At 26.1% G+C, this 12,567-nt stretch overlaps 1 protein-coding gene across 2 annotated transcripts; it reads left to right on the forward strand.

Annotated features, from left to right (window-relative positions):
* Positions 1–3,915: 3,915 nt before the first annotated feature.
* On the forward strand, positions 3,916–12,278 carry LOC119663586 (peptidoglycan-recognition protein LA-like). 2 transcript variants are annotated; one of them, XM_038073197.1, is made up of 5 exons: positions 3,916–4,547; positions 11,168–11,359; positions 11,496–11,731; positions 11,809–12,015; positions 12,080–12,278. In XM_038073197.1, exons 1-5 carry the CDS (start codon positions 4,448–4,450, stop codon positions 12,218–12,220), a joined length of 876 nt encoding a protein of 291 aa, XP_037929125.1. In that variant the 5' UTR covers positions 3,916–4,447; the 3' UTR covers positions 12,221–12,278. The 2 variants fall into 2 exon arrangements, with proteins under 2 accessions (XP_037929125.1, XP_037929126.1); XM_038073198.1 differs by lacking the exon at positions 3,916–4,547 and having other exon boundaries at positions 11,267–11,359; positions 11,508–11,731.
* Positions 12,279–12,567: the final 289 nt, after the last annotated feature.

Here is a 12,567-nt window from a genome sequence, read left to right on the forward strand (position 1 = left end):
ATATAAATATATTTATATAAAATTTGTAATTAATAGTATATATTTAATTCATTTAAAAATAAAAGAACGTGACAGTTTCTAAAGTCGAAATTATACTTAACTTTCGAAAATGGGTTGATTTCAAATGAAATAATTTATAGGTTTTACTTTAATTTATTTTAGATGGAAATCTAAATTATTATGCGAAAAAGTTTCCGTTTAATTAGTTTTTTTTTGGCTAAAAGACGTCATATAGCACAAAAGAGTCATAACAATAAAATTAAAGTGTTATAAATTATTAATGTCTATTAAAATAATTGTTATAACTAATATAATAATGTAATTTTGTGTGCATAAAAAAATAATTTATAAATTTACAAAAAGTTGTCAGTTCCAAATATTGCTGATAATATAAATATTAAGACTTCGTCTTAAGTCAAAAAAGAGTCAAAAAGAATAAAATGTGGTCTTACACATAAAAACTAACATTTTTACTTGATTATAAAGGGATTTATATATATTTATTCTTTTGATTCTTTTTATCTTTATTTCTAGTTCATTTAAGTTGCATTGAAATTTCTTAAGGGGCCGATTAAACCCGCTTGTAAAGGCCAAAAGATCTTTGGTGCACTGCTAATATAACATCAATTAAGATCATATTTTCTAAACTTTCATAAGAGTTATGTATAAACCACCAATTTTGTTAGTGTTAATTAGTATTCATGGCAGTTGGAGAAAAGCAAGCAGTTTTAGAAAATATTCAATAATTTTATTTTTGAAGGCATAGATTAAATAGTTTTAATATATTCCAAAAATATATTAAGAATTTTATAAAATTCGATAGAAACCATTTATTTAATGTGAATGATAAAAATCATAAAATTATCACGATGTAAACTCTTAAAACTGGTTCCTTTAAAAAACTGTTTGGTGCTTGAACTCAACTTTTAAATTAATGAATTAGTTAATTGCTACCTATTGCTAACTATTAATGAAAAAAAATTCTTCAAACTTTTCATATTCTTGCTTTTTCTTTTTGTTATTTACTGCTTCGCATCTGCACCATAAAATGTAGATAAGTTTTCTGGATTGTTGAAGTAACTTCACTAATATGAAAAAAGTTGCTTTTTTAATGCTTACAATGCCACTAGAACGCAAAACACAGTTTAGAAGACTCATTACATTTATTAAATACTATACTATATCCATTAAATTATATCCGATAAATTAAAAATTTTATTATTTAATTATTTCAAGAAATTAAATGGTATTTAAAAGACAGTAAGACAGTACTTGCATATCAAACCCCGTTCTGTTATCACGGATAAAATATTGTTCATATACTAGACCTAGTCCATTGACAAATCCATAATTAGTAAAAAATTGGTAATTGGGTTCCTTTTTTAAATTTACTAAATTTTTACTAATCAAGATTGGTTCTGATACATATAGTAAAGTTTTCTATTCTTTTATAGAAATGCAATAGTAGTATAATATAGGCCAAATCTCAATCTTTCTAACACGCAGAAACCAGTTAACACAGATACCGTAGTATCGATTAGATTTCTCTTTAGTTGAAGCAACTTATAGGTGTCATTTTTGTTTAAATTGGATTAAATAAGTTTTGAGGACTGTCAAAATATATTCATTTTAGGCCATCTTTGCTGTTTTGTGAGAAATCACTTTTAGAGAACAGTAGACCTACTTTAATATTGTAAATAAATATAAAAACAACTCCATGAATTGTTTTATACCTAACTCCGTACTTTTACTAAATAATCTTTTTTCACGTGTTATTTATCGCAGTATTACAGAGTACATAATGTGTTTTTGTTATATTGGCCATGTAACCAACTAATACACTTATTGTTGGAAAATCTTACCTGTGGATTAATATCAGGAATGATATTGTATAGAATGGAACCGACTACTGCGCCTTTACTTTAGACAAACTTACATTGTTAAACTAACTTGTCACACTTTACTTATACGCCTTTTATACTTAATTAAAATTTTTTTATTTATTTTTGGTTAATCAACAAATAATTTTTACTGCTAAATCTAAAAAATTGACAAATTATCCATCTAGTATTTCTAACAATCAATTTATAACTGCTCTTTCTTATTTTCCTACTTCATATAGAAGAAAAAAATATTCAATTCTTCTTTTTTATTCATTTAATCAATCATTGAACATTATAATAGTGATTTCAAAATTCGTGGGTAGAATTCTATTTTGGCTATAACACTACAAATTTTATCAAACTCTTCTAATCGCTAGAAAAATTTTTTATTCTACGGCGAAATTAATTCTATTAGGAAATGATGTCCACATGCTCTAAAGTTTTTAAATCACCACAGAAAATTTTGAATCTACTCATTGCAAATATAGCAGAAAAGGTCATAACTTCTGTTTTCGTTATATGCATAAAATATATTATTTATTTATTTAATTATTTATTTGTGAGTTAACACTAAAATTAATTTATACGTTTTCTAAGACTAAGGAACTGGACTATTAGGTCTTTCGCCCTACCTATAAAATAATAACCGTAGATTATTTAAAAACAGGGATACAAAATTTATTTGTATGATATTTTTATATGAACTATGAGTAAGAATGTAGAAGAAAAAATGACATTATCAAAAGAAAAAGGTTTTGTGTTATCACAGTATGGCATTCTTTTACAAGACATAATTAATATAATTTCAATATATACATATAATTGACAAAATTTAAGGTTGAAAAATATATTAAAAATTTTTGGAAAGTTTAATATTTCCTTCATGTTATCGCTGCCCTAACAAATATATTTCGTTTATGAATGAAGGACCTAGTAGTCCAGTTCCTTATTCTTATTTATCTTTAAAATTAATTTTAGTGTTGACTCTGAAATAAATAAATAAATATTTCGCAAGTTCATACCTTAATATATGTATACCTTTTAAGATATATAATAATTTTTGAATTTAAAATTAAAAATTAAATTTTCAAAATTATAATTAAAGTTCACACTTTTTCTTATTTGTGTAAGTACATGGACTTAAGTAAACTGCAATATCATTGTGAATTTCACAAAGTATTTCAAGAGTTTTGAGATACAGTACATACATTGCATTGTGTTCACACCAATAAACGTTTCTGGGTATGTGAATGTGAGGTAATTCGCTTGATCGGTTGTTTACTCTGACGGTTGGTTCATTCTATCGTCACGTAGTAGAATCGCAGATATAAACGTAATTAATTTAAAATCTGATTTATAGCGATTTATAATTTTATTTTTTTGTGCCTTCACATATAATTGATGAAAAAAATTTTTATTTTATTATTCAAACAACTTTTATAATTTACCTTAATTTTGATTTGTTTTAAAAAATCGCGAGTGCTCAGAAACATTTAAGCAAATTAGCAACACAATGAGTGAGGCATGCAAACTGTCAAGTAAAGGTAACCCCCTAAGCTGAAAAATAAGCGCTGTATTATTAACCAATTAAGATATAATAATACCGGAATTTATATTTAGCGAAGCTACATTGTTAGTATACAAGCTCTCGCGGATAATAATGCAGTGCCCAGAATAGGCAGTGGACAGTCTGACGTGAACGGTAGAAAGTCGCACGCGTGGACGGCTAAGCCCACATTCGCTAAATAATCGTAAAGGTCTTTGCAGACAGTGATCAATACAAAGCCAAAAATGGAATCAAAAGAAAGAAAAAAATGTCAATAAAATGAGTAAAGTTTGTATAAAATTAACGTTTAAGTTTAGTACAACTTCTGTTGAAGACCGATAAACAACGTCTAAACTCTTCAAAAGCGATAATGAAATTTTAATGGTTTTGAGTATAAATGAAAATTATTTAAAAAAAATATGATTAAAAAATTAATGTATAATTAATTGCTAACACAGAAGTATAACATTTATGTGAAATAATTTTTTTCGTGTGTAAAATATATAAAATTTAATAATTTTTCAACACATGAAATGAAAGTTGAACGGAAATACACGCTTCGGTTGTCTATTTTTGTAGTGAGATACTTGTATGAATATATCAGTCACAAATGACAAACGCTAATGTTATGACGTCACAAGCTTACTCACAGCAGTTAGAATTTTTATGTTTTTAGTTCAGTCAATTCGATTCATTGTACGTAGAGTATTTGTCTGTCTTGAGTCTTGTAAAGACTGACGCCATGCTTTCGCGATAAGAAAATATATATTAATAATATAACGAAAGTGCAAAAATTGTGTACATAACGAAAAATAAATATTGCAACAAATTTATGTGTAAATATAATAAATAATGATATGATCCAAACGAACTTAAATGCTTATAAACAAACTTAAAAATTTAAAGGCGGTGTATTTAGATCTACAAAGCAGTGACCACAATTATTCAATATAAATTAGCAGTTATATACGTAATTACATAAAATTTATAGTAAAAAATTAAAAAAAATTTATTTAGTATGAAATTGCTACTAAAAGTAAACTCAGAAAAAACGCGTAAACGTCATCGATGGAATTCGCCGGAAACTAGTTCGAAAACAGCCGTAACATCACTGAAAAGTACGTATTTCTATAGAAGAAATTTGCTATTTTACACTGAGTTATCAATTTTGGTTAGGAAATTTTACATTTTGCACCACAAAATGATTCAGTTAATCTTTAATAATGCAAATATATGGTTTTAAAAGTAAAAATATGAGATAAGAATCTGCTAAAATAATTAATTCTGTACATGATTCATTAAGATAATAATGAAGAGGAATTAAATTTATTATTTTATAAGTCAAAAATCTAATAAGCTGAGATAATTATAGAATATGTACTATAAATTCTTGTCTTCTTCATACTTATATTTCAGTATTAATTTTATTTGCATTATAGCTGTAAATTGTTAAGTATGTATTTCTATTTATATTAACAAATTTAGAGATACAAAAAATTTTTTTTAATTTAAAAAAAATTAATATTCTGTATAATAAGTATATGTAGTTATTTTAATTATCTCTAATTAATTTAAATTCTTTTTTAAATTAATTAAATTTAAAAAATTAATTAATTAAAATCATTTTTTTGACTTAAGAGTGGAACCCATCGAGTATAATAATGCTACTAATAATTTACTAATGCTTGAACCAATTGTTCTTTAGTGATTTTTTTTACGACTGCAATTGCATTGAAATGACGCTTGGTCTCTATTGACTTACTGCCATCGTAGTACACTCAAAATTATAATTGTAAAAATAATTGAAGTAAAAACACTGGTTAACAGATCACGATCAAATCCTAAATGGTACCACAACACAAAGACACCATCTTACAGAAGAAATATAGTAGTATATTTTACAACTGTTTATAATATTAAAAAGATATAACAAAAGTTTTTTTCAGTCTTATTTCAGGCGAAATATTTATAAAATAAAAATTATTGTAAAATAAATTTTGAGTTTTTTTCTTAATATTTATTTTTCATCAATATTAAAAAAAATTTTGATATATATGTAAGCCTGAAAAAAAGCACTTTTATTAAAATCGTTTTGTCATAAAATAATTAATAAATAGAAAGATATAGTTCTAAAAAAAAATTGTAATAAATGCATGAACTGTAAAAATTTCATAATAAACGCCCAATTAAAGTAACATGTCCTAATTTCACTCAAATTAAGATACTTAATGAAGTTCGAACCATTCCAACTCAAGCACCCAATGGTTATTAAACAAACTAATGTCTCAATAATTTGTAAAGAAAGATCATTGTCGCGAATAATTGCCTGATACCTAGGCCATATGCTGTAAATTTATTTATTTCTTTTCAATTAAAAAAGTTTTTTAGTCAATAAATAATATTGAACTCCAATTATAAATTACGGATACTTTTTTTTACTCTTTTTGAAGTTATATCTGGCCTAAAGATTGAAAATATTAATATTAATTTTTAAACGATTACCAAAAACATATTGTACTTATCAAGGTGTTTAAAATATAGTACATAAATTATCGAAGAACTTGTAATATACTATATATACGAATATAATATATACACATTATACATGTGACATGATAATAATTAGTTTTCATAAGTTTACACTAACTTATTAAACTTGTCTAAGAGTTTATAATGCAATATAAAAGTCACCGAAGAATTTACTGTATATATATACACTTCATATATATATTTTTGATAAAATGAGCACAATTAGTTTAACTTAGTCATCTGTGTATGTGAAAAAGTGATTTTAGTAACACAAAGCCGGGGTAAATATTTAAAACTATAATCAGAACTGCAATAGTCAGTGCACACATCTACTTTACTTAATTTTAAACTATTCTTTTAAATTTTGTTCTTGACTAATGAAATTTTGCTTATGTCAACAGTGTGACATTATATTTCTCAATCTAATACTGTTGTAATGTTCACGGTTTACGGTTTACCTAACTTCATATATCCACATCTTTATCTCGGTTTCCACAATATAGGTGACATACCGACATGTCGCTACTTTATTCACGTAATGTTTTTCCAACTCAATGGTTAGTCTCGGGATTTAATTTCTTTCGATGTGGTAAACTTTTTTATAACAACTCCTCACAATTCGCAGAATTTACCCTAGATATTTATAAGTGAAGATCTAAATGCATTTTCCAATTTTTTTAAAAGACTTAAGACTTATTGATCCATCTATTTAGTTAAAATTAAAATAAAACTATATATTACAAGCATTCTGAGAAATACTTTCGATAAGTTATAACTTGAAGGATGGCCTATGAGCTAGTGATCCAAATTCGAATTTTTAACTATATAACTTTATAACTATATTATTATATATTATGTTGAGGGAAGTTGAGTCAGTGCACCTGAGCACTTTTACTCTATATTAACTGCGAGGTTTCTTCAAAACCCCTCTTTGCGCCTTGACTGGATTATTATTTATCACATCATCAGACTAAGTAATAATTGACCTCAGATCTGCATACCTCCCCGAGGAGCCTGTAACCATTCTGAGATTTGATAATGCGGTGTTAGTAAGTCTGTCAGATTTCGCAAATAATTTCAAGGCTCTATCCTTTATGTATTTTTTGATGGGATCAATCTTGAGGTCCCTAAGGATGTCATTCGTCCTAATATACCAAGGAACTTTGAAAAGTCTTCTCAGAGCCTGGCTTTGTGCAATTTCTAATTGGTGAATAGTAGTGTTTGAAGCTTTGCTAAACGCTACACAACCATATAGAAGTGACGGACAAATTATTTGGTTATATATCAGTTTCCTGTTCTTAGCATTGAGGTTTTCTTTTCTAAATATATATATATATTATATATATGGAATCTTTGAAAATTTATTAGAATAGATTAATTTGAATATAAGATTTTATACGAGTATAAACATTTTTTGTAATAAGATTTAAGTGATTAAAAACTCTAAATAAACAGTATTATTTCTACGACAAAACTAACGTTAATCTTGTTTTTGTGTTTATTTAATATTAAATAAAATAAGTATTTTGATATAAAAATAAACAAGTATTTCTCTAAAAATGCAGTAAAAGAAAATAAATACTTAAATAAGATTATATAAGAAATTTTTTTTAACTGAAGTTTAATCTACAAGAGTATATAAGTATTGTAAAAAATTTGGATAAAATTGCTATAAAAAATTAGGTCTGCTCAATAAATATTTACCAATACAATATTTTTTTGACTATGTTAGAATTTGTTTAAAATATTATAAAATGAATGTAATTTTGTTTTTGTGAGTCAATACATCAGATTTAAAAACAAGAAAAACCTATTGGTTACAAAAAGTTAGTGTGACCTGAACTATCGTGTCAATGTTCTGTTGTTAGAACCTAAGATCAATTTTTGCAGTTATAAAAAATTGACCATAAAAGAAAGTGTAGTTTTATTAGCAAAACACATTTTTGCAAAAAAATTTTTAATTTATCCCACATTGTTTACATGCAATTTATATCTTAAATGACTTATTTACTGATTTTTCAGCAAAAACAAATTAATTTTTATAAATGAATTAGTAGCCTTATGAATTTTATTTACCCAATGCTTTTTGGTAGACATGCAATTAATTTTAGAATAAAATGCTACACCATAGCACTTGAATGCATGATAGTGATAGTATTTCAACTTATATTCCTTAAATCTGTATAAAGTAAAAGCAATTGATTTTCAATAGTTTGAGTTAGCACATGTGCATACATTAATATTTCAAATATTAAGGTTATTGTTGCTTTCAAACGATCATCATCATCATCATGTTTGATATCTATGTTTCAACATTTGAGAAAGATTTGCATGACTAAGCTACAGTCCCCAGCTACAGTAGTTGATGAATTTAATTTTAGTCTAATTATATTGAATAAGCTACTAAGTACTGTAGTCAGTTATTGTTACTCAATCATGTGAGTGCTTTTGAAATCAAAAATATTTTTTTACTATATTCTGACATTTTAAAAATCACACTTTCGCTCTACTAATATTAAGTTGTTCAATATTAACTGCAATACGAATTATGAATTTTAAAAACTGTGTAAATGCAACACACAAACCACGTTCCGCAATTATTGGATTTAATTGTTGCATGATTAATTATTGTAATTATTTCTGAATTCCTTTTGAATTGCTTTGTTAAAAAGTTCATTGCTTTCTGACTTTTATCTTAAGTTTTAAAATAATATTTTTTGATTGCAAAAGTATCTTAATTTAATTAAATTTTCTGAGGAAGTTACTTGCAAGCAGGTAGGGTAAGCAGGAACATTAAGAAGGACACTGAAATTTAAAATAAATCGAAGTAACATATACATACTGACAACAAAATTATAAATATCTAACTTGGAGTGTTTCTCCAAGATTTTGGTTTAAATAAAGTTAAACATAGCATGTATATACATATATATTTTATATATAAACTTTTGAGTTATTTTCGATTTTATGAACATCTGTTGGAATTAAATTTATTTATATGCTTTTAAACAAACTTACGATAAAAATGAAGTATTTACCATATACGTTATCATAAAAATCAGTAATTTAGTATTAATAAACATTAAAGAAATATTTAATCAATTTTATGCAATAAATTTAATATCATAACCAACTTGTAATCTTAAATTAAATTGATTTTTTTAGCAATTCTAATTAAATTTAATTAAATTTATTAAGATTTTATTGGTAACTTTAATAAACAAAAGTATAAATAATATACGTATTCAAAATTTAATCTTATAAAAAAATTTAAACAATAGTTTAATGCAAAGAAGTGCTAGAAAATTATTAGTTTGAAAATTATTAAGTTCACTTTGGTCCCAAAATAAATAGATGAAATTAAGCTCACAGTAATTACGAGATTTATAAATACTCTAGAATTCTTTTAGTTCGGCATTCAGCAACACAATAAATCTTTCAAGCCCCGGTTCATAGCCTATTATTTAATAATGATATAGCTTTACTTTAATCCGTTTTGGTAATTTGTTGTGTCCTTTATTTTAAGTATCTATTCAGAAAATATTTGTTATTATCCTGCAACTAACGTTCACTAAATATTTGTTTCATAAATATTCATCACTAAATATGACACAAGACGGGTTTCTTGTTATGAAATTAGCAATAGAATATTAAAAGCTTAATCATTTGCCATAAAGTTTTCTTATATTTTTACTTTTTGAATAAACTGAATCCTTTTCAGAATACAATAAGGTTATATATTGGAACATATTTTTGATTTTGATTACAACAATTCTAAGCAAGTACTAATCAAAGCACTAATTTCAATTCGCACGGTCATAATAATGGTATCCTTGACTATCTCCAATTATTTTCAATAATAACCTCTTTCCTAATACATTATTTCATTAGTAAATTTTGTATGCAGACTTCATCTATAATTTTATGTCATAATATGCGAGAAAAACAATGTCTCCATGAAAAAACATTTTTCCAAGTTTGAAGTACTCCTTGGAAGAAACTTTAAGAAATAAAAAGAGAGCAAAAACTTAATCTATCCCACTATTCCGCTGAGTTCCGCTGGGTTTCAGAGAAAACTACAGCCACAAACATATATTTAGTAACACTAGGATAGTTAAGTTATTAGTTTTAGCAGTTAGAAGTTTATATAAATAATTCTTGTATCTAGGTAATATGTTTAGTTTATAGATGTAATAAAGAATAATGAAAGAGTGAAATAAATGCAAATGAACACCTTCGAAATTTTTTTTGAAAATTTGAACATTATTCAAAAGTTCAGTAGAAAAATCGCAAAATTTTGTCTATTGAACATTATTCAAAAGTTCAGTAGAAAAATCGCAAAATTTTGTCTATGTATAGCCATAAATGGCCCGAAGAACACAGGTATGACATGGTCCGCCCATGATCAGAAAATAACTAAACAACTGATTAGTCTTGCTCGTCGCACGCAGATGCATTAATGGCTCCTTTCAAAAACTTCTATTTTAACTATAGATCACACGAACAACTCTACTCTACTCTATGAATTACTCTGTCATTGCTTGGGTCTTACCAGAAGACTCCCATTCACTCTGAAGCTCCATTGTTTTAATGTCTATCTGATATCACTACCATAGGCGTTAAAGATATTGACTTTTATTAAAAAGACAAAGTGTCTTGTACAAAATAAATCTATCTATACCTTAGTTCCTTAGACCGTTTAGATCGAGCTTATAAACTGTGGTATCACAATTGACCTAATTTCAGATTCTAAGTGAACCAATATTTTTGCGACACAGGCTACTACTTGTACTATATCTTAATAGAAACTTAATATTGTATTGATATCAATTATGACGTTTTCATATTAATTATGATCTAAATAAAAATATTTTTTGGTTTTCGTCATAATAAATACTATTACCATATAAAATTTTCTTAGATAGGAAAAATTTTGCGATGCGGAACACGTAAGTTGGTGAACTAGAGTAAGATACCACAACCGCAATTAAGACGTGAAATATTGGTATGTTTCACGTCTTAATTGTATTATTTAACAATGAACAATGAATAAAAGATATAAAGAGAAATATAAAATATAAATTTTATTTAGTCAATTGTACTTAATTAAGTACAGTTTTAATTCAAAAACTGTTAATAAATTAATTAAAAGACATTTATAATAAATATATCATAAAACGTATAACGGATTGTAATTTAATAATTTTAGGAATCAATCAGAACAGGAATGCTAGTAGTACCTCCATCACACAAAAATTGACTATCACATCAAAACTACTTATCCTGCTAATAGTTTTATTGATCATATTGATCATTGCCAGTGTGGTTGTGTATTTTAATGCAACTGGAAAAAAAGAGACGGGACCAATATTATTTGGGAACAATTATGAACATGGAACTTGTAAGTATTAAAAAATCGAAAGTTATAATTTATATTATTCTACTCATGAAATACGATTCACTTTTTTATTTTATTAACATCGTTACATTTTAATCTATCAACCATTTGATTTTATTATTATTTTTAAGTATCTTAGTTCCGAATTTAGGAAATGGACATCTAATAGTTGATCGTATACAATGGGGTGCTTCAGAATTGGCTAAAAAACTAACGATACCGTTGAAACATCCCATACCATATGTACTCATAACACACATCGGTGTACAGTCAGTACCTTGTTTAAATATATATAAATGCTCCATTAAAATGCGCACTATACAAGATTCAGCAATTGCTGAAAAGAATTTACCAGATATACAGGCAAACTTTTATGTGAGTCAACTTAATTGCCATTTGATCACGTACTTTTTTATTCAGCATTAATGAATTGTAATGTTTTTCCATAAAAGGTCGGTGACGATGGCAATATTTATGTGGGACGTGGCTGGGATTACGCCAATACTTATGCAAATGATACCTTGGCTGTGACGTTTATGGGTGACTATGGTCGCTACATACCAAGTGATAAGCAATTGGAAGCCACACAATTTCTATTGGCTCATGCAAAAACAAGTCAATACATTGACTTGGCTTATAAATTAGTAGCACAAAATCAGGTATAACCTTGTCTGTCTGATTTATTAACCTTTATTTTAAATTTATATCTCTACTTTTTTGCAGACAAAATCAAGCAAGAGTCCAGGTGCAAATGTTTATCGTTATATAAAGAACTGGCCACACTTTTATCCCTGTGGCATGGATGACAACCCCAAGTGTGGTAGTGAACTAGGTATGCCTGAGAAATGGGATGGAAATATGTAAAAGCTATGTTACTATACTTGCAATGTTGTTTCTTGTTTAAATATTTTCACATTTGAAATAATTTACATTAGATTTTAAGTAAAAATTTAATGAAATAAAGTTTTTATATTTATTGTTGAAATAAATCAGAAAGATAATAAATTTTTCAAAATATTCCTTATAAATATACTTAACACTTTTTATAAGTATATGCTATATTTTTTTGAAGATAAATTGATTTTATTTATCTAACAATAATAATTTAGCTCCCACCTAATATACATTTTTGATTTTTTTTAAATTGATATAAACAAAATATTTGTTCCTAAATATATAAATTTATATTCTCTGTTTACTTAAATTGCAAA

This window comes from Teleopsis dalmanni, unplaced genomic scaffold (genome assembly GCF_002237135.1).
Source record: "Teleopsis dalmanni isolate 2A unplaced genomic scaffold, ASM223713v2 unscaffolded_contig_0611, whole genome shotgun sequence".
NCBI classification, from domain to species: Eukaryota; Metazoa; Arthropoda; class Insecta; order Diptera; family Diopsidae; genus Teleopsis; species Teleopsis dalmanni.

What these genes read in the sequence shown, in the direction of transcription:
- LOC119663586 (XM_038073197.1), top strand. Translation starts at nt 4,448, where the DNA reads ATGAAATTGCTACTAAAAGTAAACTCAGAAAAAACGCGTAAACGTCAT. An exon ending in AGCCGTAACATCACTGAAAA is followed by an intron (nt 4,548 to 11,167) that starts GTACGTATTTCT and finishes TAATAATTTTAG; the next exon opens with GAATCAATCAGAACAGGAAT. An exon ending in CAATTATGAACATGGAACTT is followed by an intron (nt 11,360 to 11,495) that starts GTAAGTATTAAA and finishes TAAGTATCTTAG; the next exon opens with TTCCGAATTTAGGAAATGGA.